This window comes from Balaenoptera borealis (assembly GCF_965194805.1).
Source record: "Balaenoptera borealis genome assembly, chromosome: 14".
In the NCBI taxonomy this organism is placed as follows: Eukaryota; Metazoa; Chordata; class Mammalia; order Artiodactyla; family Balaenopteridae; genus Balaenoptera; species Balaenoptera borealis.
In genome coordinates, this window is record NC_138875.1 from 84,887,304 (window position 1) to 84,909,296 (window position 21,993).

At 62.1% G+C, this 21,993-nt stretch overlaps 1 protein-coding gene across 8 annotated transcripts in view; it reads right to left on the reverse strand.

The window, feature by feature from the left end:
- Positions 1–110: 110 nt before the first annotated feature.
- PITPNM2 (phosphatidylinositol transfer protein membrane associated 2) overlaps positions 111–21,993 on the reverse strand; it is a 142,767-nt gene continuing 120,884 nt past the window's right edge. For 6 of the 8 annotated variants that reach the window (XM_082355338.1, XM_082355340.1, XM_082355344.1 and 3 more), the window contains 20 exons: positions 21,588–21,815; positions 18,974–19,282; positions 17,801–17,896; positions 15,835–15,939; positions 15,603–15,673; positions 12,080–12,327; positions 11,460–11,649; positions 11,202–11,321; positions 10,422–10,627; positions 9,721–9,899; positions 8,174–8,344; positions 6,275–6,439; positions 4,436–4,584; positions 3,970–4,086; positions 3,529–3,645; positions 3,258–3,406; positions 3,015–3,164; positions 2,448–2,631; positions 2,241–2,369; positions 266–2,140 (listed from right to left, as the gene is read on the reverse strand). In XM_082355338.1, the coding sequence (XP_082211464.1) occupies positions 1,817–2,140; positions 2,241–2,369; positions 2,448–2,631; positions 3,015–3,164; positions 3,258–3,406; positions 3,529–3,645; positions 3,970–4,086; positions 4,436–4,584; positions 6,275–6,439; positions 8,174–8,344; positions 9,721–9,899; positions 10,422–10,627; positions 11,202–11,321; positions 11,460–11,649; positions 12,080–12,327; positions 15,603–15,673; positions 15,835–15,939; positions 17,801–17,896; positions 18,974–19,282; positions 21,588–21,815 (3,407 nt within the window). In that variant the 3' untranslated portion in view covers positions 266–1,816. Of the gene's footprint in view, positions 144–265; positions 2,141–2,240; positions 2,370–2,447; positions 2,632–3,014; positions 3,165–3,257; positions 3,407–3,528; positions 3,646–3,969; positions 4,087–4,435; positions 4,585–6,274; positions 6,440–8,173; positions 8,345–9,720; positions 9,900–10,421; positions 10,628–11,201; positions 11,322–11,459; positions 11,650–12,079; positions 12,328–15,602; positions 15,674–15,834; positions 15,940–17,800; positions 17,897–18,973; positions 19,283–21,587; positions 21,816–21,993 lie in introns of those variants that run through there. The other 2 variants (XR_014234397.1, XM_082355339.1) reach the window with 2 other exon arrangements.

Sequence of the window (21,993 nt, forward strand, 5' to 3'; positions counted from 1 at the left end):
CTGGCCATGGGGCCCCTCGTCGGGGCTGTGATTGTCGGGCCAAGCGATTCCCACTGGGAGCAAGGGGTTAGATATTGCACTTTCACTGCAACAGTTACATTAAAACTTGGTCCATAAAATAATCGTCGCTTTATACATAACGCCTGAAACAACAACAAAAAGCTACATCTTAAATATGAATAAACCCTGAAGGTCCCATCCCTCCAGACATTTTTCTCTGCACAAAATAAATAGCTTTCACTCTGTACAGACCCACTTTTGCAGAACATTTACACGACCCTTTGGCTGTACATATCTACACACGGGAAAATGTTAACATCCGTCAGTGCGCCTCCCCGTCCCAGCCCACGAGGCCCTGAGGCCGTATCCAGGTTGGCAGCAGCTTCTCACAGAAGGAGCCTGGTCGCTGGACGGCTGGCTGGGGCCCGGCAGGCTCCCCCGTCTCAGAGAAGGTGGAGGAGCAGCAGAGGGGCTGCCCGGGGCTGAGCCACAGCTGAGACTGCGGTCGGTTCCGGGGAGGGAGGACTGATGCTCAGACCCAGCGCGCAGGACAGCGCGGTCCTTACCAGGTGGGAAATGAAGTCGTGGCTGCCTGCCCTGAAGCTAACTAAGCGAGTTGTGGCTTCTTAGATTCGGCATCGAAACGGAATTGGTGTTAAAAAAAACCTAAGTGTGTGCCCCACTCACCCCAGAGTAGAAATTCAGTGGAATTAACAGGGGTCAGGCGAGGCAGGGAGCCCACGCCCCGCTGCCTGGGCAGGGGACAGGGCCCTGGGACCCAGAACCAGGCTGGACTCCGTCACAGTGCTGGGCGTTTTCACGTGGAGGGGCTGCGTTTGGTACTGAAAGAGTTAAGAAAAGGAAGCAGCCAAGGATTGCTCATTTAAAAAAAACCTCATAGAAATCAGATTGGAGGAGTAGAAAGGTGTAGAAACGTGGAAGGGGGGGCCGAGGCGTGGGGCCTTGGCTGACGGCCGGCGAGGAGCGGAAGAAGTAGGCCCGGCCGGTCCCGGCCCCGCAGCCCGAGGCGAGGCTTCTCAGGAGCCACCCACCTCGGCTTCAGCGGCCGGGCGGCCTGGGCTCTGCCTGGGGCTGAGAAGACGCCAGGCCCTCGGCTGGAAGGGGCTCCCGGTGGGGCAGCTAGAAGGGGTTGGGGGTCCAGGGCTGCCATGGGCTGGCGGGCCAGGTGGAGCTGCGGAAATTACCATATGGCCTTTCTCTCCTACTTGTACGAGAATTCTCTGCCCTGGAGCCTTCTGTGTGGCGATGGGTCCTGGATCAGCAAACGCTGAATTTTCACGCACGTCAACGGATCTGTAGCCATAGGAGATGGTGATGGGTCTCCACCCTCAAACTTCAGTGCAAAACCAGTGAGGTCGAGCAGTTGAGTAACTCGAGTTAACAAGAAGCAGGCTGTCCCCCGTTGGAGCTGCTACCAAGTGGGAGGGGACTTGGGGGTCGGGGCGAGCTAGTGGATGGGAGGTGCCCAGGCCTGGCATCAGGGTGCTGGGCGGTCAACGCAGGGCAAGCGTCCGGGCGTGCCTTCCCGGCCAGTCCACATTGGGGGGGGGTCCTGGTCCCTCCGTCGTCCTTGGGCTGGTCGTCCTGCCAGCTTCCACGACAAGCTGGAACCCCGCAGACCCTAACACGTGAGGCAGGGCTGGCGCGTGTGTGTGTGGCGCGGCCCCGTGTCCTCCGCCGGGCCCTGGGACAAGCTGGGCCCCAGCCGACTGTCCGTGCCCAGGCCAGGCCTCCTGGCAGGGCGGGCCGCCCCGGCCTAGCACCATGGAGACCACAGCGCCTTGCTCCCGGAGCCCTACTTGGGGCCCGCAGCTGCCCCCGGCTCGGGCCGGCCGGCCATGGCACGGCCCCAGCAGCCGGCCGCCACGCTCATGCTACGCTGTCCCCGCTGCTCGCCGTCCGCCTGGCTCTGCGTCCGCTCGTGCCGGTGGCCGGGCCCGCTGGGCTGGGCCGAGATGGTGCGGAGCAGGTGGTTCCGGGAGCGCAGGAAGTCGCCCTGGCCGGGCAGGCCGAAGCTGCCCTTGCGCAGCGCCATGCGGGTGGCCGCGTTGCGGGCCGGCCGCGCCCGGTGGTTGTACTTGAGCTGGGCCAGGTGGGCCGCGTAGCCGTCGGTGATGAACTGCGGGGGGAGGGAGGGCAACGCGGAGCACGGCTGTCAGGGGGCGGGGCTCCCGGGGCTGCCCGCCCGCCCACGCAGCCGCCAGGACGCGTCCGCTCACCTGGCACTGCTGCTGCAGCTTCTTGGTGGGCCGGCCCACGATGTAGATCTGCATGGGGGACAGGCTGATGGAGCTGTAGACCGCCACGTCCTTGGTGGAGCCGTAGGCCGCGTGCACGCGCAGGTGCAGCTGTGGGCAAGACGGGCGTGGGCGCGGGCTCGGCCCTTCCGCCCGTCCCCACCCCACTCCCTTCTAGCCGGGACCCACCTCAGAGATGAGCAGCTTCAGGAAGTTGGCCTTGTGCCTCAGCGGGTCGTGCACCAGGCCGTCACAGAAGGACACCACGCCGTGAGGGAAGTTGTGCTGGGCCAGCCATGCCACCACCCGCTGCTTCTGCATGTCAGGCCGGCCCGTCACATAGATGATGAGGTAGCCCAGGTCCTGCCAGTGCCTGGGGGCGAGGGGCAGGCCTGGGTGTCCCACGGACGCACTGTCCTCCCTCCTGGGCCGCCCAGCCAGTCCCCACGGGGGCCACTAAAGGGCGCCTCTCGGGTCAGGCGCCGACAGCAGCAGCAGCAGCCAGACTGGCCGCAGCGCGGGGCTCACGGTCCCCACCCCCACCCCCTGCAGCAGGTGTGACTGGTCTCGTTAGAAGCAGCCCCGCTCCCCAGCTAAGGGAACTGAGGCATCAACAGCAAGAGGTTACAGCTGGGAAATGTGACCAGGCCGCGGGGTCCCTGCCCCACGTCCCCGCTCTGGCACCCAGGGCCCTCCGCCGCCTGGCCGCGGAGCTGCCTGCCTCCGAGCCCCCCCGCTGCTGCTCGGAGCGCTCACCGCACCACGTCCACGGCCCCAGCCCGCACTTTGGGGTCGCTGCCCATGATGGACACGCTGGCGGCGAAGGAGCCGTCGATGCTGAAGACCACGAACTCCGTGCCCTTGGGCAGCACGGTGATGTAGCTGTCGGCAAACGTGTGGTCTCCCCTGGGAGGGGGCAGCTCATCAGAACCCACCAGGGCTCCTTCCTCCCGCCCCGGACGAGGCTGACCCGGCCTGCTCACTCCTTGGAGCTCATACCTGACCACCATCTTGACGGGGTAGACACCCACGCCCAGGCGGTGGGTCTCGGGGATGGTGTAGGAGACGCGCCCGCTGCTGTTGGTCACCAGCGTGTCCAGGTACAGCCACTCACCCGAGGGCGGCTGCATCATGATGTGCACGTCCACCTGGAGCCGGGAGGGCTGGTCACGGCTGGGCCGCGCCCATGGCCTCCCCACCCCCACTTCCCACCCCCCCAGCCAGAGGGAGGCGAGGTGGGGGGGCTCCCGCGGGCTCCCTGTGTCTTCACCTTCTCCCCAGTCAGGGTGACCATGTCCAGGGGCCCATACATGAACCGGCCTGTCAGGACCTGCGGGCCATCCTCGTTGGCGACCGCGTCATTGATCCGGTGATTGGCCGTCACATTCTGGGGGGAGGAGGAGCAAAGCTGGGTCAGGCCTGGGGATGGAGGGGCGGCTGGGGCCTCCTGGGCTCAGCTCAAGCTTCCCATGGGCCTGGGGGGTGAGTACGGGTGCAAAGCTCAATGACCCAGCTCAGCCACTGAGCTACATGGCCTTGGCGCTGGTCCCCGTCTGTAAACGGGGTAACAGCTCCAACCCCCGACTGTGAGGATTAAGTAAGACAGCACACTTCTCTGTGACTCAGTTTTCTCATCTGTAAAATGGGGTCTTTTCGCGAGGATTCAATAGGACGACAGCTGTGGGGCCTGGGCACTCAGAGGACCCCTCACCCGCAGCTTCACGTGGGTCCTCTTGCGCTGCCACTTCTCTCTCGGCTTTGACGGAGTGAACACCGAGACCTCCTTGCCGTCCAGTTCCAAGATGCTGGAGTTGTCGTGCCTCATGACCTGGGAGGGGACACAGAGGGAGGCCATGGGGCAGGCTCAAGCCTGGGGCTTCCTGTTCTAGAGGGGAGAGGCCAGCGGCCCTAGGGGCCACGCTACCCCTGGGAGGGTTTGTGGGGGGGACACTATTTAACCCCACTGCAGTCTGCTCTCTGGCCCGTGAAGGTGCACATCCATTCACCCCATCTCAACATCCCCACGGCTTCCTCCGTCCTGCTGGCTGTGGCGTCTGCGGGGGCCAGAAAGTGGGGCTCCCCACCGTCCTCATCTATGAAATGGGGCCACCTCAGCAGCGGTGTCATTCGGGCCTCCTGAGAGGTGCAGGTGTGCCCGGCAGTGGGACCCTGGGTACCTGTCTCAGCAGGAAGGAGACCACATCCGTGGACTCCCAGTAGCTGGCGTGGAAGAGGTGGGGCAGGGCCACGGTGGGGAAGGCCGTCAGGGCGTCGGGGCAGTACAGGGCGTAGTCGATCCGCTTCTGACCCCACCACTTCGCAGCAACTGCCAAGAGGAGGGGCTGTGACTGCGCTGGGCCCCAGGGGCTCACCTGGCCCCTCAGGCCGGGCTCAGCCCAGAGGCAAGACCCTCCTCTGACCAGAGAGAAGGGCTGCAACCAAAGCAAGTCTCCTTCTCCCAGACTCGGCGACAGGGGAGCAGCAAGAAGCCAGGGCGCCCGAGGAGGGGGAGGTGGGGGACTGCGGCTCAGCCGGGAGGATGTGGAGTTACAGGGGGAGGGGACAAGCCCAGTCTGGAGGCAGGACTCCCTGTCCCTGGGTCCTGTCGACCCCCTGCCCTGGACCTTATCACTGCCCTCTCCAGGCTTCTCCTGGACCCCCTGTCTGCCCCCGGAGGCCTCAAGGCTGTGAAAGGCTTTGCAGAGGTGGAGTCACGATTCCTGGGCCCCAAGGCAAGGCCCGCTGTCCTCAGCACCTGGCAGGCAGGGTGTGAAGTGAGGGCCTTCAGTCTACGGAGCCTGCGTGTGAAGCTGGCTCCCCCTCCGGGCTGGGGGACCGCCCCAGGTTTGCAAAAGCCTCCCCGGTGGCTGCGCGCAGGAGGTGCACCTGGTTAGGCTCGGGGTGGCCCTGCTCTCCGCCTGCAGCCTGCCTGACGGGCAACCCCCAGTCCTCACCCGGCCTCCATCCAGCCGCCCCCCCCCGCCCCCCCGCTGCTCCTGCTTCCTCCCTGGAAGTCTGGGTGCTCCCAGACCAAGCCGCCAGCTCCCCGCTAGGCCTCAGCGGGGCCCCGGGGTGAGGCATGCCTGGAAACAGAGCGTGACCCCAGTTAGAGGAGGCGGACGTGTGTGCATGCAGGGCCCGTGATGCCCGGGACCTTTTCTGATGTCTACGTCGGGGAGGCGGGGGCCCTCCCCAGGCTGGGGCTCGCCTGCTGGCCCGGGGCGGTGGGCGGTAGCGGGGGAGGGCAAGCAGGGACGGGCACCTGACGCTGGGGCTGTGGCTGAGCGGCGCACAGGCTCAGCCCTGCTGGGGCCACCGCTGCCCCAACGGGCCAGGAGGACGCCCACGCCGGCCTTAGCCCCGGACCCCTGCTCTGACAGGCAGCTTGGGAGCCAGTCCAGTGGCAGGGGGCCGCTGGCCCCAGGGGAGTGGGGGCGGGGGTGACCCGGACTCTGCTTCCAGCTGCTGAGAAGCTTCTGAGATGGGCAGGAGCGAAGGAGGCCGTGGGTGACTCTGCCCCCTGGGGCGGCAGGAGGGGCTGGCACAGGAGACCTCGCCTCCCTGGCTCCCCTCGGCCACTGCTGCAGCTTCGCCAGAAATGGGCCCCCCAGCTTTCTCCTTTAAGGAGCACCTGCCCCCCTGGAGCTAGGACCCCTCCTCCCAGACCCATCACTCCCCAGCTGAGACAGCACCGCCAATCTCCCACCACCTGGACTTGCCCCCCCATGCCCTGCCCCAGGGCCACCCCTTTCAACGCTCCTTCCTTCCAGAGTCCTCTATGGACACGGGGGCTGGATCACTCTTCGCTGCGGGGCCGTGCTGGGCACCGTACGGTGTTGAGCAGCACACCTGGTCTCTACCCACCAGATGCCAGTGGCGCCCACCCCAGTTGCCTCCAGACGCTGCAAACTGTCCTCTGGGGGACGGGCACAGTGGCCGCCGTTGAGACTGGCTGCGACAGGGCACAGCCCCCTTGCTGTGACGGGGAGGGCAGGCCCCGGCACTGCTGCACTCACTCTGGGCAATGCTGGACGCCGTGTAGCTCTCAGCCATGCCTGACACCTGGCTGGCGATGCTGATCTCACTGGCCCGGCGGAAACCTCGGGCAGTGGGGGCTGTGCCGGGCGAGGAGGGGGCCGCGTGCTCTTGGAAGACCGCGTTGTGGGCCTGGAGTGCATCTGCTGCAGGCGGACAGGGACCAGAGAGGGCGGGTAAGGAGGCCTCGCCCAGCCCGGCCCTCCAGCCCCCGAGCAGTGGGAGGGGGCGTCCAGCATGTGCCGGGGCTGGGGCGGCTGGAGCGGCCACTGTGCCAGGCAAGGCCGACACGTCCACCTGCAGAGGAGCAGGGGCATCTGAGCAAAGCTGGCAGAGTGGATGGGCCCAAGCATGCCAGGGCCCGCCTGCTCAGGGCCCAGAGCTGAGGCAGAGAGAAGGGAGCGCTGGGGCAGGGGTGGACAGACGGACCAATACAGACACAGTGGGCAGGGAGGCAAGGCGGCCAGGCTCATGCCCCACACCGGCCACCCTTCCAGCCCAGCCTTCTTGGCCTCTGGGGCTCGGCCTGGCCTGACCCACAGCCCGCGGCAGCTGGGTTTGGGGGCGCTAACAACAGAGGCCTGGGGCAGCTTCCCAGGGATGCCCAGGGCTGAGGACTGAGAATGAGGCAACACCCCTGCACATCCCTCACACACGGGCCACATCGAGCCAGCCCTGAATGGGCATCTGGGGGCAACGGCAGGTGCTGAGGGCTCGAGCCGGGCTCACCTGGGCCCAGCCTGAGAACGGGGCTCGGCTACAGGACCCACATCTAGCTGGGGTGCAGGAGATGCCTGGACCTCCTCAGGGAGAGGGAGTGGGGCCCTGAGAATCCAACCCCTCGCCAGGACCGAAGTCTTCTCCTGGGGGTCAGGTGTGTCCCAGTGGGCTCGAGCCCTCACCCCAACTCCTGCTGCTAGCCTCACAAACGGGGGGGGAGAGAACCCTCGGACTGACACCTGTGCTGGGTGACCCTGAGACGGCTGCTCCCCTCTCTGGGCTCCTGCGCCTCCTCTGCTTTGGGTCCCCTCCCTGCTCTGCCCGGTGTCCAGAGGGGGCACCAAGCCTGCTCCCGGGGACCTGTCCTGCCCGGTCTCTGTTCCTCGCCACCACAGTTCCACAAATTCCGGGTGGCCAAGGAGGGCATGGGGGTCCCTGAGGACCAGCGGTCAGCCGGCGAGGCAGATGCCACCACGAGCAGGGGGGTTACACACACTCAGCAGAGCCCGGGCTGGGGCGGGGCCTGTCTTGCCAGGTGAGTGCGGGAACGGGGATACTGGTCTCCAGGAAGCCATCCCTGTGAGGGAGGGGGGCCAGGGGGCCGCCCTCCAGGACCAGCCGGGGGTTTCTCTGCACGGTCTGGACTGGAGGCATATGGGGAGAAAAGAGGGGACACAAGAACAGACACTTGTGTGCACATGACACAGACACGTGCCACTCCTCAAGAGCCAGGACATGACAGGACTGGGACACGGGGGCAGGTGGGACGGGCCCTCCCCAGGGGGCGAGAGTGGGCCACGGGCAACCCTCTCTCATGCTCCTGCACCCCAGCTTCAGGCTAGGTGACCTGGAGGCTCCGGAGCTGCCTGACATGGGGCTCCCTTCACAGGGCAGGACAATGCCCGGGACTCAGCCAGGGGCCCTCAGGTCCTCAGCTCTGCCTTGGCGGGGCGGTGGGGAGGGGAGCGAGGTGCCCAGCTGTGTGTGTGTGTGTGTTGGGGCGGGGGGAGGCCCTGGCCCGTGAGGCGGTCTCCCTCCTACCTCCCTTGGGTGGGTGGGGCTCATGCATCCACACCTACACCAGGTGTCCCGCTTCCAAGGTGTTCAGTGCAGGCCGCCCCTCCCCGCACGGCAGGGCCGGGGGCCCATGGGGCTCTCACCCAGCAGCGTCGAGCAGCCGTCCCCCAGCGGGTAGCGCTGGTAGCGGGGGATGCTGAGAGGCGGCAGGGCGTGGAATCGCCGCTCCAGCAGCGGCTCCAGGCGCGAGGCCGACGGGTCGGCGGGGTGGAACAGGTTGTAGACTTGCTGGCAGGCGGGCCGCAGCTGGAAAACTGGGGGTTGGAGAGGGGGGGCAGTCGCAGAGCCTGGAGCTAGCTCCGCCCTCAGGAGGCGGGGCCTAGAGCAGGTTGGGATTCGGTGGAGTGCGACGGGACGGGGTTGGGGATACAGAGAAACCCGAAAGTGTGTCTCTATCAATTTTGGGATTCTGTTTGGGCCACTGTCCCTTTATTAACCAAATTTGTTTTAATTGAAAAAGTTATAATGACGGTGGTTAAAAAAATTTCTTTTTAAGTACAGAACTATATATGATAAAAGACATATAACGGAGGGTTCCCTTTCTCCCCAGAGCCCGGGGGCTGGCGCCCCACCTGCAACTTTTGGGAGCCTCACGCGCATGCGCGGCCCGAGCCGTGTGGCGCCGTCCTCCGCGATTAGAAATGTCTCTAGGCTGTGCGATGGGGCTGTGCTTTCGAACATCTCATAGTTGATGGGAAGATCACGTGAATGTCATTATAAACTATCAGTAACATATATCTCACTTTAAAAAATACATACAAATAGGAACATAATCTATGCTTTTTGAACATAATCTATGCTTTTTTTTCATTTAACACAATAAGTGGGAGTCTTTCGTATCAGCACTCTAGTTCCGCCCCATTCTTTTTAACTGCGGCGGGGTATTCCATTGTCTGGCTGTGCCGCAATTGATTTAACCAGCCCGCATCCCGTTTAGGTTGGTTCTGGTTTTTCACCGTTACAGATGACGTTGCCCTAACATCAGTGTCTCTGAGTCTGTGCACTCATACCGAAGCCACTGTTTACTTGCTCTTGGGCAAGTGTCTACGCCTGCCTCTCTGAGCCTCAGTTTCCCGCTGGGGCCGCTGCACAGCTCCTGTAGGATGGCAGGTCTCCCTGGACCGCACTCGTTGATCCCGGGGTCACTGGGCAGGGACCGCTGCTCTGACGGCCGCTTAGCCCACAGGTTCCGCCTCCCTGTGTGTGTAGCCATGAGGAGGAACCTGGAGCGGCGTGGCTGTGGTCCCTCCGGGGCTGGGAGGCCACCCGATCGAGGAGACTTTGGGGGTGCCTGGCTTCACATCTCTTCCTTATGGGAAGACCTTGGGCCTGGGAGACTGGGTCTGGCCCCATCTGATCCTGGGGCAGCCCCTTCTATCTCTGGACCTCAGCTCCCAGAGGTGCCTTGGAGATTAAACGAAACAGCGTGTTGGGAAATGGGGCCAGAGACTGAGCTGCTGAAGCTGGAGCAAAGGAGAGCAATGGGCCCTTGGTGGGGGGTGCAGAAAAGAGGAAGAAGGGGTCTGGGATGTGGCCATGGCCTCATGACAGGGGTCCACTGAGACCTTCTGCCCAGCTCATGCCCGCCCCCCCCCGCACCGCCTCACTCCTCCCCTGCAGGGACTCTCACCATCCAGGGAGGGGATGACGGTCTTCCTCAAGGCCAGGACCAGCCCCAGCGGGCACCCGAAGAGGAAGAGGTCAGCAATCTCAAAGTCGAACTTGCCCACGGCCCCTGCGCCGTCCAGCATGGTGGAGCTGCTTGAGCGGCGGGAGCTGGGCTCATTCCTCAGCACGCTGGCGTGGAGGCTGCAGACGCGGGGGGACGAATGAGGTCACACCACGGCCCTTCTCGGGGCTGACCTGTCCTTAGCCTCCTGAAAGAGGCTCCTCAGGGGTCATCAGGCCCAAACGAGGCTTGGCCCCTGTGTGGTCCTGTGAGTGCAGCTGTCCGGCACCTGCTGGGACACCTCCGGTGACAGCAGGTCGCAACCTCTCTAGGGAGCCCACTGCCTTTGGGACAGCCCTGACCGGGATCATGCCGCCCCTGGTCAGTTCTGCCCCCTGATTCTGCCATCCCACTTCCAGCCCTGGTCAATCTGTTCCCTCTGACTCAAGATGGCCCAAGGCATGTACAAGACCACAGCCGTACCCAACAAGCACCTTCTCGTGGCTGAAGAGCCGTGGCCCAGTCTGGGGATCCCAGGACGAGGGCCGGGGGGCCTCCAGCACCCTCACGTTGGCTGTCGGCACGATCTGGTCCATGTCCTCACTTCTGAGCCGTCCCTCAGAGTCCCCCCTCCTCCCCTGGCGGGGGGCCTCGCTACCCACCTGGACAGAAAGGCCTGGTGCTGCTGGATGGTGTCCAGCTCGTAGGTGGACGAGTCACTCCTCTTGCGGGGCAGCTGCTGTCTGGGGTCCTCAGCGCCGTTGCTTCGGGGGATGTCGATGTTGCTGCGGCTCAGGTGCCGGCTGCTCTCCAGGTTGCCACCGTGTGCCGCATTGACCGTCGTGCCCGGGGATAGCAGGTCAGTGTCCTGGAACGGCCCCATGCAGGCTCACTGCCCGGTGGCCACTGGCCTGGCCCCCTCTTCAGTGTCCTGGAAGCCGTGTCTGCCCTCCTGACTCCAGGCCCACTGGCCACTGCTCAGCGGCCTCTCACCCAAGCCAGGGAGGGAAAAGCCCTGTCCCTCTGTGCCCCACGGTCCCCCCCAGCCTTCACACCTGGCCTGGCCTGCCCATGTGGGCCTTGCTCATCTCCCACAGATCCCGCTGCCTCGCCCGGCCTGCCAGGCCATTTGCTGCTCTGCAGCAGAGGGACCTTGGGTCCTCTCTCCTACTGGGCAGCTCAGAGGATCCACCCCCCGGGACCAGAGCCTGCTCCCCACAGTGCAGACCCTGCTTCACCGCCTGCTGAAGCTGCCGTGCTCCTAGGTTGAGCCGCGGCGCAGCTCTTCACCTGTCCCAGGCACCCACCCCCTGCCTTTGGGCACCTGCGTTAGCAGCCTCTGCCCTTCCCTTTTTCTGCAGGCCTCTGGGATGTTTGGAGCCAGAGGGTGACAGTCCCCATCCTGGAGGTCCCCTACTCCGGGGGCTGCGGGAAGCCAGTACCTGCACACTGGCCACACTGCCCCGGCGGCTGCTGCTCTGACTCTCAGACGCCGTCTGGTTGCTGCAGCATAAGGCATCGTACGCCAGGATGCCCCCGACGCAGTCCCCGATCAGGCAGACCTGGAGGGGGAGAGGCTCAGGGGCCTGAGAGCCCACCCTGCTTGCTGGAGGGCTGGCTGGGGAGAGCCCTGGCCTGGAGGACCAGGCCAGCCCACCCTGCAGGGTTTCTGTCTTCCCTTCCCCCACCCCACAACTCACCTGCCCGTTGAAGGTCACGCCCTCCTGGGACTTGATGAAGTCCCCGAAGGCGAGGTTGGCCCGCTGAATCACTGTGGCAACGGCCTCCTGGTAGTGGGGCGAGGAGGTTGCCAGCAGGGGCAGGGCGGCCAGGGGGATGTGGTCCTGGCTGCTGGACAGACAGCCTTCGTCGTGGCTGTAGGGGCTGAGGCTGGGGGCGGGAGACCGGTCAGGAGAGAGCAGGTAGCCTCAGCTCAGCCCAGTGGGCCCCTCTTCCCTGACCCGAGCATCAGAGCAGGAGCTGCCTGACACCCTGAGAGCCTCAGCCCTGACTTGGCAAACCTCGTGGGGATGCTTCCAGGCCAGGCATGGGGAACAGGGCCGGGGAGTAAGGCTGGTATGTCAGAGGCAGGTCAGCATCCCCACATTACAGATGCAGAAACTGAGGCTCAGCTCTGGGCCCCGGCCCCTCCAGGACTCTAGGCTCAGCCATCTGCCTAGGTTTTGCCGTCTCCCGGCAGAATAGGCTAGACGGCGGGTTTGGATGTCGGCACTGTGGTCCCAGTACTGCGGGGGGAGGGGGTGTCTCCTGACCCTCAGGGTCAGGGGAGGGGCAGGTGGCAGCGAGCCTGGGCACTCACTCGGAGACGAGGGCGAAGGCAGCGGAGCAGATGGGCGGGCAGGGCACCAGGCGGATGGCCAGGTGGCCCAGGGCGCTGGGGTAGTGCACGCGCATGACGGTGTCGAACACGGTGGCGATGGTGTTGGTGTCGCCCTGCTTGGAGCCGGGGTCCCCGGCGCCCGTGTCCAGGATGGTGCCTCCGTGCAGCAGCAGCAGCAGCACGTGGATCTTGGAGGGCGGCACGGCCAGCGGCGGGCTGACCTCGTCCTGTGCGGGTGGGTGGGGGTGGTGGTGAACTCCCTGGGGACTCGGCTCCTGGCCGAAGCTTCTGTCCTGCTGGGGGGACGCTTGTGGCGTCCCAGTCACTCCCTCTGAGACCCCATCTCAGTTCCTCTGCTCCGGGGCCTGGTGCCCCTCCCCCGGGGAGGCCCAGATGCTTTTCCCCTCCCCTCTGTGTTCGGCCCTGCTCCCTGCCAGCCTGACCGGGGCACAGAGGACACGGAGGGAGAGGGTCTCTTCCTTCCAAAGCACAACTCCACCTCCCATCTGCGGGCCCAGGCAGGGGCTTCTGGGCTTCCAGCCTTGGGGGGCAGGCAGAGAGGCTCAGCCTCATGCGGGCCTTTGGGGCCTGCCTGCCCTCCGTGTGTCTGTGTCCAGACGTCGGTCTGTCACAGGCTCTCTTTTTTTAAAAATTTATTTTATTTATTTATTTTTGGCCGTGCTGGGTCTTCGTTGCTGTGCACAGGCTTTTCTCTGGTTGCCGCGAGCAGGGGCTACGCACGCAGGCTTCGTTGCTCCGTGGCATGTGGGATCTTCCCGGACCAGGACTTGAACCCGTGTCCCCTGCATTGGCAGGTGGATTCTTAACCACTGCGCCACCAGGGAAGCCCTCACAGGCTCTCTTAAGAGGGGCTGGGGGGGGACTTCCCTGGCGGTCCAGTGGTTGAGAATCCACCTTCCAACGCAGGGGATGCAGGTTCGATCCCTGGTTGGGGAACTAAGATCCCACATGCTGCGGGGCAACTAAGCCCACGCCACAACTAGAGAGAAGCCTGTGCACCGCACCGAAGACCCAATGCAGCCAAAAAACAAAACAAACCAAACCAAAACAAAAAAATTCTGAGGCAAGCAATTAAAGAAAAAAAAAAAAGAAAAAGGGGCGGTGGGGGTCAGGGATTCAGATTCAGCTTGGCCGCTCAGCCAGCAGCTCTGAGCTCTCCCTCCATCTACATGGGCCCTCGCCCGCTGCCCCAGGCCCATGGCCCCCAGGCCCTGCCATTCCCAGACTCTAAGACCAAGGTCCTCAAGAGCAGAGATGCCCCAGAGGTGGCAGAACCCCAGCATCTTAGAGTGGGGAGGGCAACGCAGGTGTGTCTATCTGAACCCCCCTCATTTGTGAGGAGTCATGCCCCCACTTCTTGCTGGTCAGCCCTGCTTATGAAGTCCAAGTGAGACTTGCACACATCCACCATGGGAATGGAACTGTTCTATCTAGAGACAAGGTGGCCCAGAGAGGCCAAAGGACTTGTCTAATATCACACAGCGTGTCAGTACCAAGCTGGACCGGAACCCAGAGCTCCTGCCACCAGCTCAGTGCTCTTCTGCTACCCCAGGCTGTAGCCCCATCCCCAGGGGCCTCTCCCCATCCCTGGCTTCTGGTGTGGGAGGCCAGGGCCAGGGCCCAAGAGAGCCACAGGTGAGTACTTGCTTTTCCCATATTATGTCAGGGGCTGAGGGGGGCGGGGAAGGGAGCTGAAGAGAGGGGCCTGTCCCTAAGGAACTCAGGAGCAGAACAAGGGGCTGAAGCCATCTGGAGGGTCCATGGGGGGTCAGCTGGCCCTGAACTGGGCCACCGGATGGCAGGAGGTGGGGCAGCAGCAGGACCCAAGTGTCAATACAGAGCCCAAGAGTGGGCTGGGCAGTGTGGGCACTGAACCCAGGGACTGGCGAGGCCACCGGGAACGGGTCGGGCTGGGCTGGGAGCCTCTGAGCAGCAGAGCGCTTTGGGCGGGAGGAAGGCTGGTGGGTGTTACCGGGCCTGGGGTGGAGGCAAGGCTGGGCTGCCTCAGTCCCCAAGAGGGGGCTGGTCATCGGCCGGTCGTGGGCCACAGGGCCTGGGCAGGAATGAACTCATGGCCCAAGGCAGGGTGGGGTCACTGGCTGCCCAGACCACAGGCCAGGACAGAAGCACCAGATGGTCCCAAAGACTGATCAACACAGCCAGGCGAGAGGCTCGTGGAAGGCACATCTCACAGCACCCTCCCTGTCACCCAGACACGGCCCCTAGTCACCTGGGACGCGCAGGGCAGGGCTGGGCAGTGCCGGGCTGAGAGAATCCTGCCTGTGCCTGGCTGCTGGGACCCAGCGCTGGAGGCTGGGGACTCTTCAGGGACCCAGGAGGCCAGTCCGGGACACAGCTTTCCTCCCATTCAAACTGCTTTCTACAGGGGCACACCCTGCCTGAGACTCGAACCCCAGTGGGAACAGAGCCACTGGGAGGCGGGGCCTGGGAGCCAGCTCTGGAGAGCCAGGGGTCCCCACCAGTGACTAGGTAAAGCCGTCCTCCTTCCTCGAGCCTGGGAGAAGAGCCTCCGGTTTGGGGACCGTTGCCAGCAAAGGGATCTGACTCTGGATGGCGGTGTCCCAGAACCAGTGCTGGGTCCAAATGCACATCCCCAGGACGATCCAGAGCCCGAGGCCCCTTCTGCCCCTCCTAGGGGCCCGTCAGAGCTGTGTGCGCCGAAGGCAAGGAGGGAGCTCCGTTTGCTTTATCGCCATTAACCGGCAATTGGGAATCAATTCCCCTCGTCCCAGTTACCCTTCTAGAGAAGCCCGCTTCGACCTCAGACCTCAAAGAGAACCCCAAGAGGAGGAGGGCGGTGCGGATGAACCCCCTCCCCGGTCCAAACTCCCCACGGGTCCTGAGTCCCCAGAGGTGCCGTCTCCACCTTGGGCAGCTAGAGGCCAGAGCAATGAGGTGACCGCAGCATGTGATAGCCCCACTCCGCCCCGGCTCCTGCCCCAGTGCAAACAGCTCTGACCGCCCACAGGTGGAGGAGGAGAAGGGGCGTGAGCTCCATGCAAAGAACCCCCGAAGCGGACATAAGCGCTCTACCAAGACAGCTTTATTGGACACTGAGAGCTTTTCCCACCCCCGGCGGGGCGGCCACAGCCGGCCACATCACTTCTGCCTAGATGACTTTCGCTTCCTCCCCTTCTATCTTTTTTACTTCAGGGACTTCAGACAAGCTGAGCACAAGGTGAAGATCTTATTTTTGATCTGGAATTTACAAGTTTCTCATTTTGCTTTCCAAAGGTGGAGCGGGGTCAAGGCCTTCCTCGGGGGAGCTGTCTGCAGTCCCTACTGGTTCTCCGGGACATCAGAGGGGGTGGGCCCCAGGCCTCTCTCTAGTGGTGCCCAGGCCAGTGTGGACATGATGCTGTGGGAGCCAAGTTCTGCCTCCGTGGTCTCCCCCCCGGGACTGGTCCTTTACGCCCTGCCCTCCCCGCTGCAGCCCTGGCCCCTCCACCTCGGCACCCACCTCGATGATGTTCAGCTGCTCCACACTGGAGGCCACCCTGAACTCGGGGGCGCTCTGGCGGTACAGACCGTCTGCAACACAGAAGCGGTGGGCGGGTGTGAGCGAAGGGGCAGGCCCAGCGGACAGAGGCTGTGACCATGACAAGCAGGGCCCGAGGTGTCCCCCCAACCCTCCTGGGTGCTTGGGTGCTCCTCCTTAGGAGGCTGTAACCTGCAGCCCCCCCGCTGGTTACCCTGTGTGTCCTCTGGCTCAGGGCTTTCGATTTTGTCCATGAGGTCATTGGAGTTCCACTTGGTGATGTCCTTGGGGAACATTTCCTCTGAATCGGACAGGTCCTCTGGGGAGGAGAGAGAGGGGCTTCAGCACCCCGATCAAGGGCAGGGAGTCAGGGGAGGAGGGGCACTGGGAGGCCTAAGAGTGGCCGCTCTGGGGGCTCCCATGCTTCTCTGGCCCGTGTGGCCCTCCCCACTTGGTTCTATGCTCTCCCTTCCTTAACAGGACGGACACATGGCCACATACCCACGGGGCTTCTGCCTGATGTTTTTCAAAAAATTGTGGTTAACTTTCACTTAACATAAAATTCACCATTTTAACCATTTTCAAGTAGCATTTAGTCCATTCACAATGCTGTGCAACCATGAGCTCTATCTGGTTCCAGAACTTCTCCATCTCCCCCGATGGAAACCTGTCCCCATTAGCAGTCATGCCTCCTCCCCCGCCTCTCCCAGACCCTGGCAACCACCGGTTGACTTTCTGTCCTTATGGATTTGCCTGTTCGGGACATTTCCCATACATGGGATCATACGGTATGTGGTCTTTTATGTCTGGCTTCTTCTACTTCCCATGGTGTTTCTAAGTTTCAACCACGTGTCAGTGCCTCATCCCTTTTCATGCCCGAGTCGTATTGCATCATATGGATGGACCACATCTTGTTTCTCCATGATGTTCCTGACTTTTCAATGTCCACAAAACTACAGCTTAGTGAGAAGTGCTGCTATGAACAGTTCCATCCATGACTCTTTTTTTCTGCTTTTCTGAGAACTTCCACCCATGACTGCTGGGTAGGAAGCAGCTGTCTGGACTCTGGCATGGCTGGTCCCTCCTCTGTGGGTCACTGGGACAGTTTCCCCAGGACACTGCGGCTCTGGCATCTCCTGCTCTGCTGTCTCTTCTCTTTTCCAGCTTTTTCTGAAGTTTCTACATTAGATGTGTCTTTTCCTCATATCAGGGACACAGAGCCAGGAGGGGCTCAGCCTCTTGGCCTGGCTGGAGGGGAGTGGGAGTATCGGATGTCCCAAACACCCTCTCTACCCTCAGGGAGGCCCCAGGTGCAGAGGCCGGCTCAGGAACCACCTGCCTCCCGTTCCAGGTCCCCACCCCAGGGCCATACCTGCCTCCACCCTGCTGCGTGCCTGTGGGCACGTCCCTGTCCCTTTCTGAGTCTGTCCTGCCTTATAAACTGCAAACCTGTCTCCCTTTACCTGCCTGCCGGCCCCTCTTACTTCCTCAAGAGGAAAGGCAAAGGTACGAAGCAAGGATGTTTGGTATGTGCATCTTCCCAGCACAGGTGGGTGATTTATCCGGCTGTTTGCTTGCTGTGCTTATTCTGGGATTCGTGGGAAAATGGGCACTTCATGTATTTTCTACTTGTTTGTATTTTCTAAGGTTTCTACGTTAGACGTGTGTTAATTTAATCATGAAAAGACAGTAATTACAAAAATTAGAAGATTAGAAGAAGTTATGCTTTTGTAAAGCTTCTTAGGGAATTATTGTTATTATTATTATTTTGGCCACGCCGCATGGCTTGCGGGATCTTATTTCCCTGACCAGGGATTGAACCCGGGCCATGGCAGTGAAAGCACCGAGCCCTAATCCCTGGACAGCCAGGGAATTCCCTTCGGGAATTAAATTCACATATGGAAAAAATGTCACCGTCTGATTGTAAATCCATTTTGGGGGGCTCGAGAGAACAGTCCCCACCTGCCAGACCCCGTGCACATTCTGATACCAGGTTAGGGTGAGTGTGAGACCCCAGACTCCTGGTGACTTCATCTCATCCTGCCCCTGCCCCCACGTGCTGCTGTTCACCCAGAACTTTTCACAGGTAATGCCCACCTTGACTTGCATCCCCTGCAGCTCTTTCAGACCCCTCCCCTCCCCCTCCTGGGAAGGCCGTGTGCTCCAGGGTGCCCGCCTACCGTGAGCATCAAAGAACTCATCATCCGAGCTCTCGTCTGAGTCCCGGGCGATACTCTGCATCCTCCACTCCGAGATGCTGTGGCGGGAAGGACTCGCTGGAAGGCAAAACCCCAGACTGACCGACCACCCAGCAGCGCTGGGATGAGCCGGCAGAGGCAGGCAGGTGCGATGATGCTGGGGTAGGGCCAGGAGGGCTCAGAAGGGGATGAAATGGAGAAATGAGGGCGGGGCGGCTCTGACTCATCTCCCAGCCCACCTGGCACAATGCAGTCCTGTCCCGGGAGGACGTGGATGGGGGAGGGTATCAGGTATGAGGCCGGGACGTGCAGTCACCCAGGCTTGGGTCTGCTCCTGTGCCCTTGACCTGATCTGCTCAGGGGCAAGGCCCCCTCCCTTTTTTTGCCGCACCACTGCGTGGCATGTGGGATCTTAGTTCCCCGACCAGGGATTGAACCCGGGCCCTGGCAGTGGACCGCCAGGGAATCTCCTGGAGCGAGCCCGTTCAACTCTGCCACTGCGGGGCCGACAGACAGGGATGGCCGGCAGGGGCAGGAAGTGAGATTAAAGGTGTCGATGCGTGTGTTTCCATGGATCCCCTCAGCACAGCACAAGCCTGGTGTGGGAAAAGCTGGATTTGCGGGAGGCGGGGGACTCCTGGCGTTTCATACAAAATACCCCGAGTTTCCCCAGTAACCACCGCACTTTCAAGTAAGTTCCAGAGAAAGGCCTTTCCGAGTATCTGGAGCCTTTCAGGTTCCTCTACCCTGGCTGCTCCCTCAGGCGCAGAAGCCTCTCCCGGCTGCGCTGGGTGCAGCCCGCCCAGACCCCCCCACCCCACCTTGGAACCCTGGCTCCTCAGAGCTGCAGCCGGCTGGGTCCCAGGAGGGGTTGCGAGTGGGGATCCCACGTGGCCAGCCTGCCTGTCTCAGGCGGGCTGTGTGGGTGAGTCTGGGTGGGTGAGTCTGGGGGAACCTGCCAGGGTTGGGGCAACGCCCTGGGCTTCACTCCGAGGCGGAGGCTGCAAGGAGGTGACTAGTTCTGAGTCCCTACAGGTGTGGCCCGCAGGTCCGAAAGCAAGAGTCCACCTTCAGGGTTAGAACTCCCCGGCAGAGGCACTCGCCGGGGTGGACGAGTAGAGGGCAGGGGCACCCGCGGGGACAGAGTGCGCTCACCTCCCCGCTTGGACGACCGGGACGACTTGGAGGACGTGGACCACTGCTTCTTCAGGCCCCTGCCCACCAGGGGCTCCCCACCGCTGCTGCTGGGCTGGGGGGGCTCCCTGGGGGCCTGGTCCTGGGTGGCCTCGTCCTTGGCCAGCTCCGCGGCCCCCTTGTCGTCCTCATTGAACTGGGCCATCTTGCGGGACAGCATGAGCTGCGCCTCCTTCTCCAGCTCCCGGATGTTGTCCATGTTCAGCCCGTACCACTCGTCCTGCCAGCACCAGGCCTGCCGGTGGGCCCTCACCATCACCTTCCGCAGGCCTGGCGGGGAGGGAGAGAGAGAGACGCCCGTGTTACAGCCCCCCGGGGACTCCTAGGCTGGGAGGTGCCCCACGTTGCAGGACAGGTTCTGCCCCTCACCCACTGCGTGGCCTCCAGCAAACCACTGCCCTCGTGCCCGTTTCCCCATGTGTAAAGGAGGGGTCCGGCTCACAGATGGCTTCACAAGCTCACAGTGGCTCTGTAACTGGGGTACTGAGGCTTCCCAAAGTACTGTGTCTGCTCAGAAGCCATGCTGAGTTTTGCGGGGGGGGGGGGGAATTCCTGCCTTGTGGGGAGCTGGAGGAGGACTTCCTGAGTGTTTCCTATCTCAGAGTCAAGGACACTTCTCTTGTCGAATTTCCCACGGGAAACTCAACCTCAAGTTCGAAGCACGTTGGTCCTTTCTCTTTTAAACAGAATATATACACATACAATATAAAATAAGACATAAAATACAATAAAGTACGATATATAGGAATATATCATATATAGAAAATAAGATAGAAAATAAGATACTTTTAAGGTATAAAGAATAGAAGAACCACAGGGACAGGAAGCAGATGGGGGCTGCCTTGGGTGGGGATGACAGTGGGGGTGATTGTGAAAGACTCTGGGGGCATGGAATGTTCTAGAACTGTGTGCACTACTCTGCAAACACACTCAAGCTTACGGAACTCAAACTTCTCTTACAACAGATGCAAAATCAGGCCTCAATAGGCTGCTTAAAAAACATTAAGAAGAAATAAAGCATTTCCCCCCCGCCCCGCCCCCCCACCCCCCACACCACCCATCGAGGGAACAGACGTGACCAGTAACACGGAGCCCACGGTCGCCCTCCCAGACGCATCTTCCTCCTGCCCTGAAAGGGTCCATCCTGAATTTTGTGTTTATCACTTGCTTTTCTTTCCGTGTTTTTCTATACAATATGTTGGGTTGGCCTACATGTTGTTGACATTTACATGTATGTGTCATACTGCATGTATTTTTCTGCCACTTGCCTTTTTTGGGTGAGTTGCCGGTTTGTTGCTGTATGGTATTTATTTGTTTGAAATACCACATTTTATTTATTCTCTCTCCTTCCAGTGGGCCTTTGGCTCACTTTCATTGTTTGTCCGTTTTGCTTTTACAATCCTGCTGCTCTGAACATTCCAGAACGTGCATTTGAGTTTCTCCAGGGGGGCAAACCCGGAAGGGTCATCACTGAGTCTTCCTCCCGCTTTCCTAGAGAAAGCTAAGCGGCTTCCCAGGTGGTCCAGCCCTTCCTCATTCCCAGGCTGGTCTCTGGCGACCCTTCCTCCGGGCTCACCTCCTGATTCCCACTTGCAGCCTCGCTCAGGCCACTCGGCCTCCCCAGCCGTCCTGTCTATATCCCTTCATTCCCAAAAGCCTGCCTGGGAGAAACTCCCTCTCACCCCTGCTCCTAGGAGGGTGCCCCCAAGCCCCGGGCCGTGGCCTCAGGCACGCCACCCTCAGGGTCAGCCAGCACCCACACTGGACAGACCGTCTGATGAGATGTGACGCGCAGACAAGGATGGCTGGGACGGGAGATCTGGGTTCAGACCCAGGGCTGGCCCCGGGCTTCCTCCACTGCAAATGGGGGTTGGAGGGGGTGACAGTGGCCACCCTGTAGGGCCATGGAGAGCTGATGTGACACCTGTGAAGTATACCATCAGTGCTGTGACTCTGCTCATGGCTACACAGTCCCCCTTGCTCTTGGAGTGAGCAGGTGTCTGCCCAGGTGCCGCTCCTCGATCATGAGCCTCGGGGCTAAAACCAGGCCCTGGGCACTGACCTCTGCCCTGACTGGGGGGCAGGGAGGAGCCCGGGTCGGCACTAGCTCCTTCTAGAACCCCTGGGCATCTGTTGTCCCGTTCCCTGGGCACCCGCTCTGGCCCAGGCGGGCGTGGGTGTAGGACAGGAGGATGTCCAAGACGCTCTCCCCTGGGACTTCCAGCCCAAAGCGGGCGGCAGCACCAGGGCAGAGCCTGGGGTCTGGCCTTGGGGTGCCGAGAGGTGCTGTGAGCAGCAGGGGGGCAGTCCCCTGGGGCTGCTCCCCCATGGTGGGTGGGCATCACATGTTACAAATACCAGCCAGTCCCGAGTGTCTGGGGCAGGCATACACTGCCTGTCGTCTGTAGGTGCTCGGCAAGTGTTTATATGGTCAAGGTAAACCAGGTGGGTGGCTGCATGTGGGCCTTGGGGGTCGCCTGTCCAGAGTGAGACAGAAACGTGGAGTCCCGGGCAGATGCAGAGAGAGAGGGCGGGCAGACAGGGGGACACAGCCGGAGAGGCCAGGCGCGCTCACCCGTGTCGTGGATGAACCTCTCGATCTTGGACTGCATGCCCCAGTAGCGGAACTCCACCTTGCAGAGCTTGTAGGCGCACATTATGGGGAAGACCTGCTGCTTGTACTCCTCGATCCAGTTCTCGGACAGGGGCCCCCGCTGAGTCTTGGTGGAGTAGAACAGCTTGGGGTCCTCTTCCGTCTTATACTCGTTGGGGGGCACGGGGTCCTTGACGATGTCGATGAAATCTACGGGGAGACCCCGTGAGTGACCACTTCTGCCCCAACCTCCACCCCACTCCTCCCCATCCAGTCTCCTCGCCATGTCCCTGCCACCCCCCAAATCCTCGTAGGGCCGCAGGCCTCGAGGTGCCACGGGGCTCGACATGGGGGTGAGGATGTTGTTCTGGTCCACCCCGACCCCGAG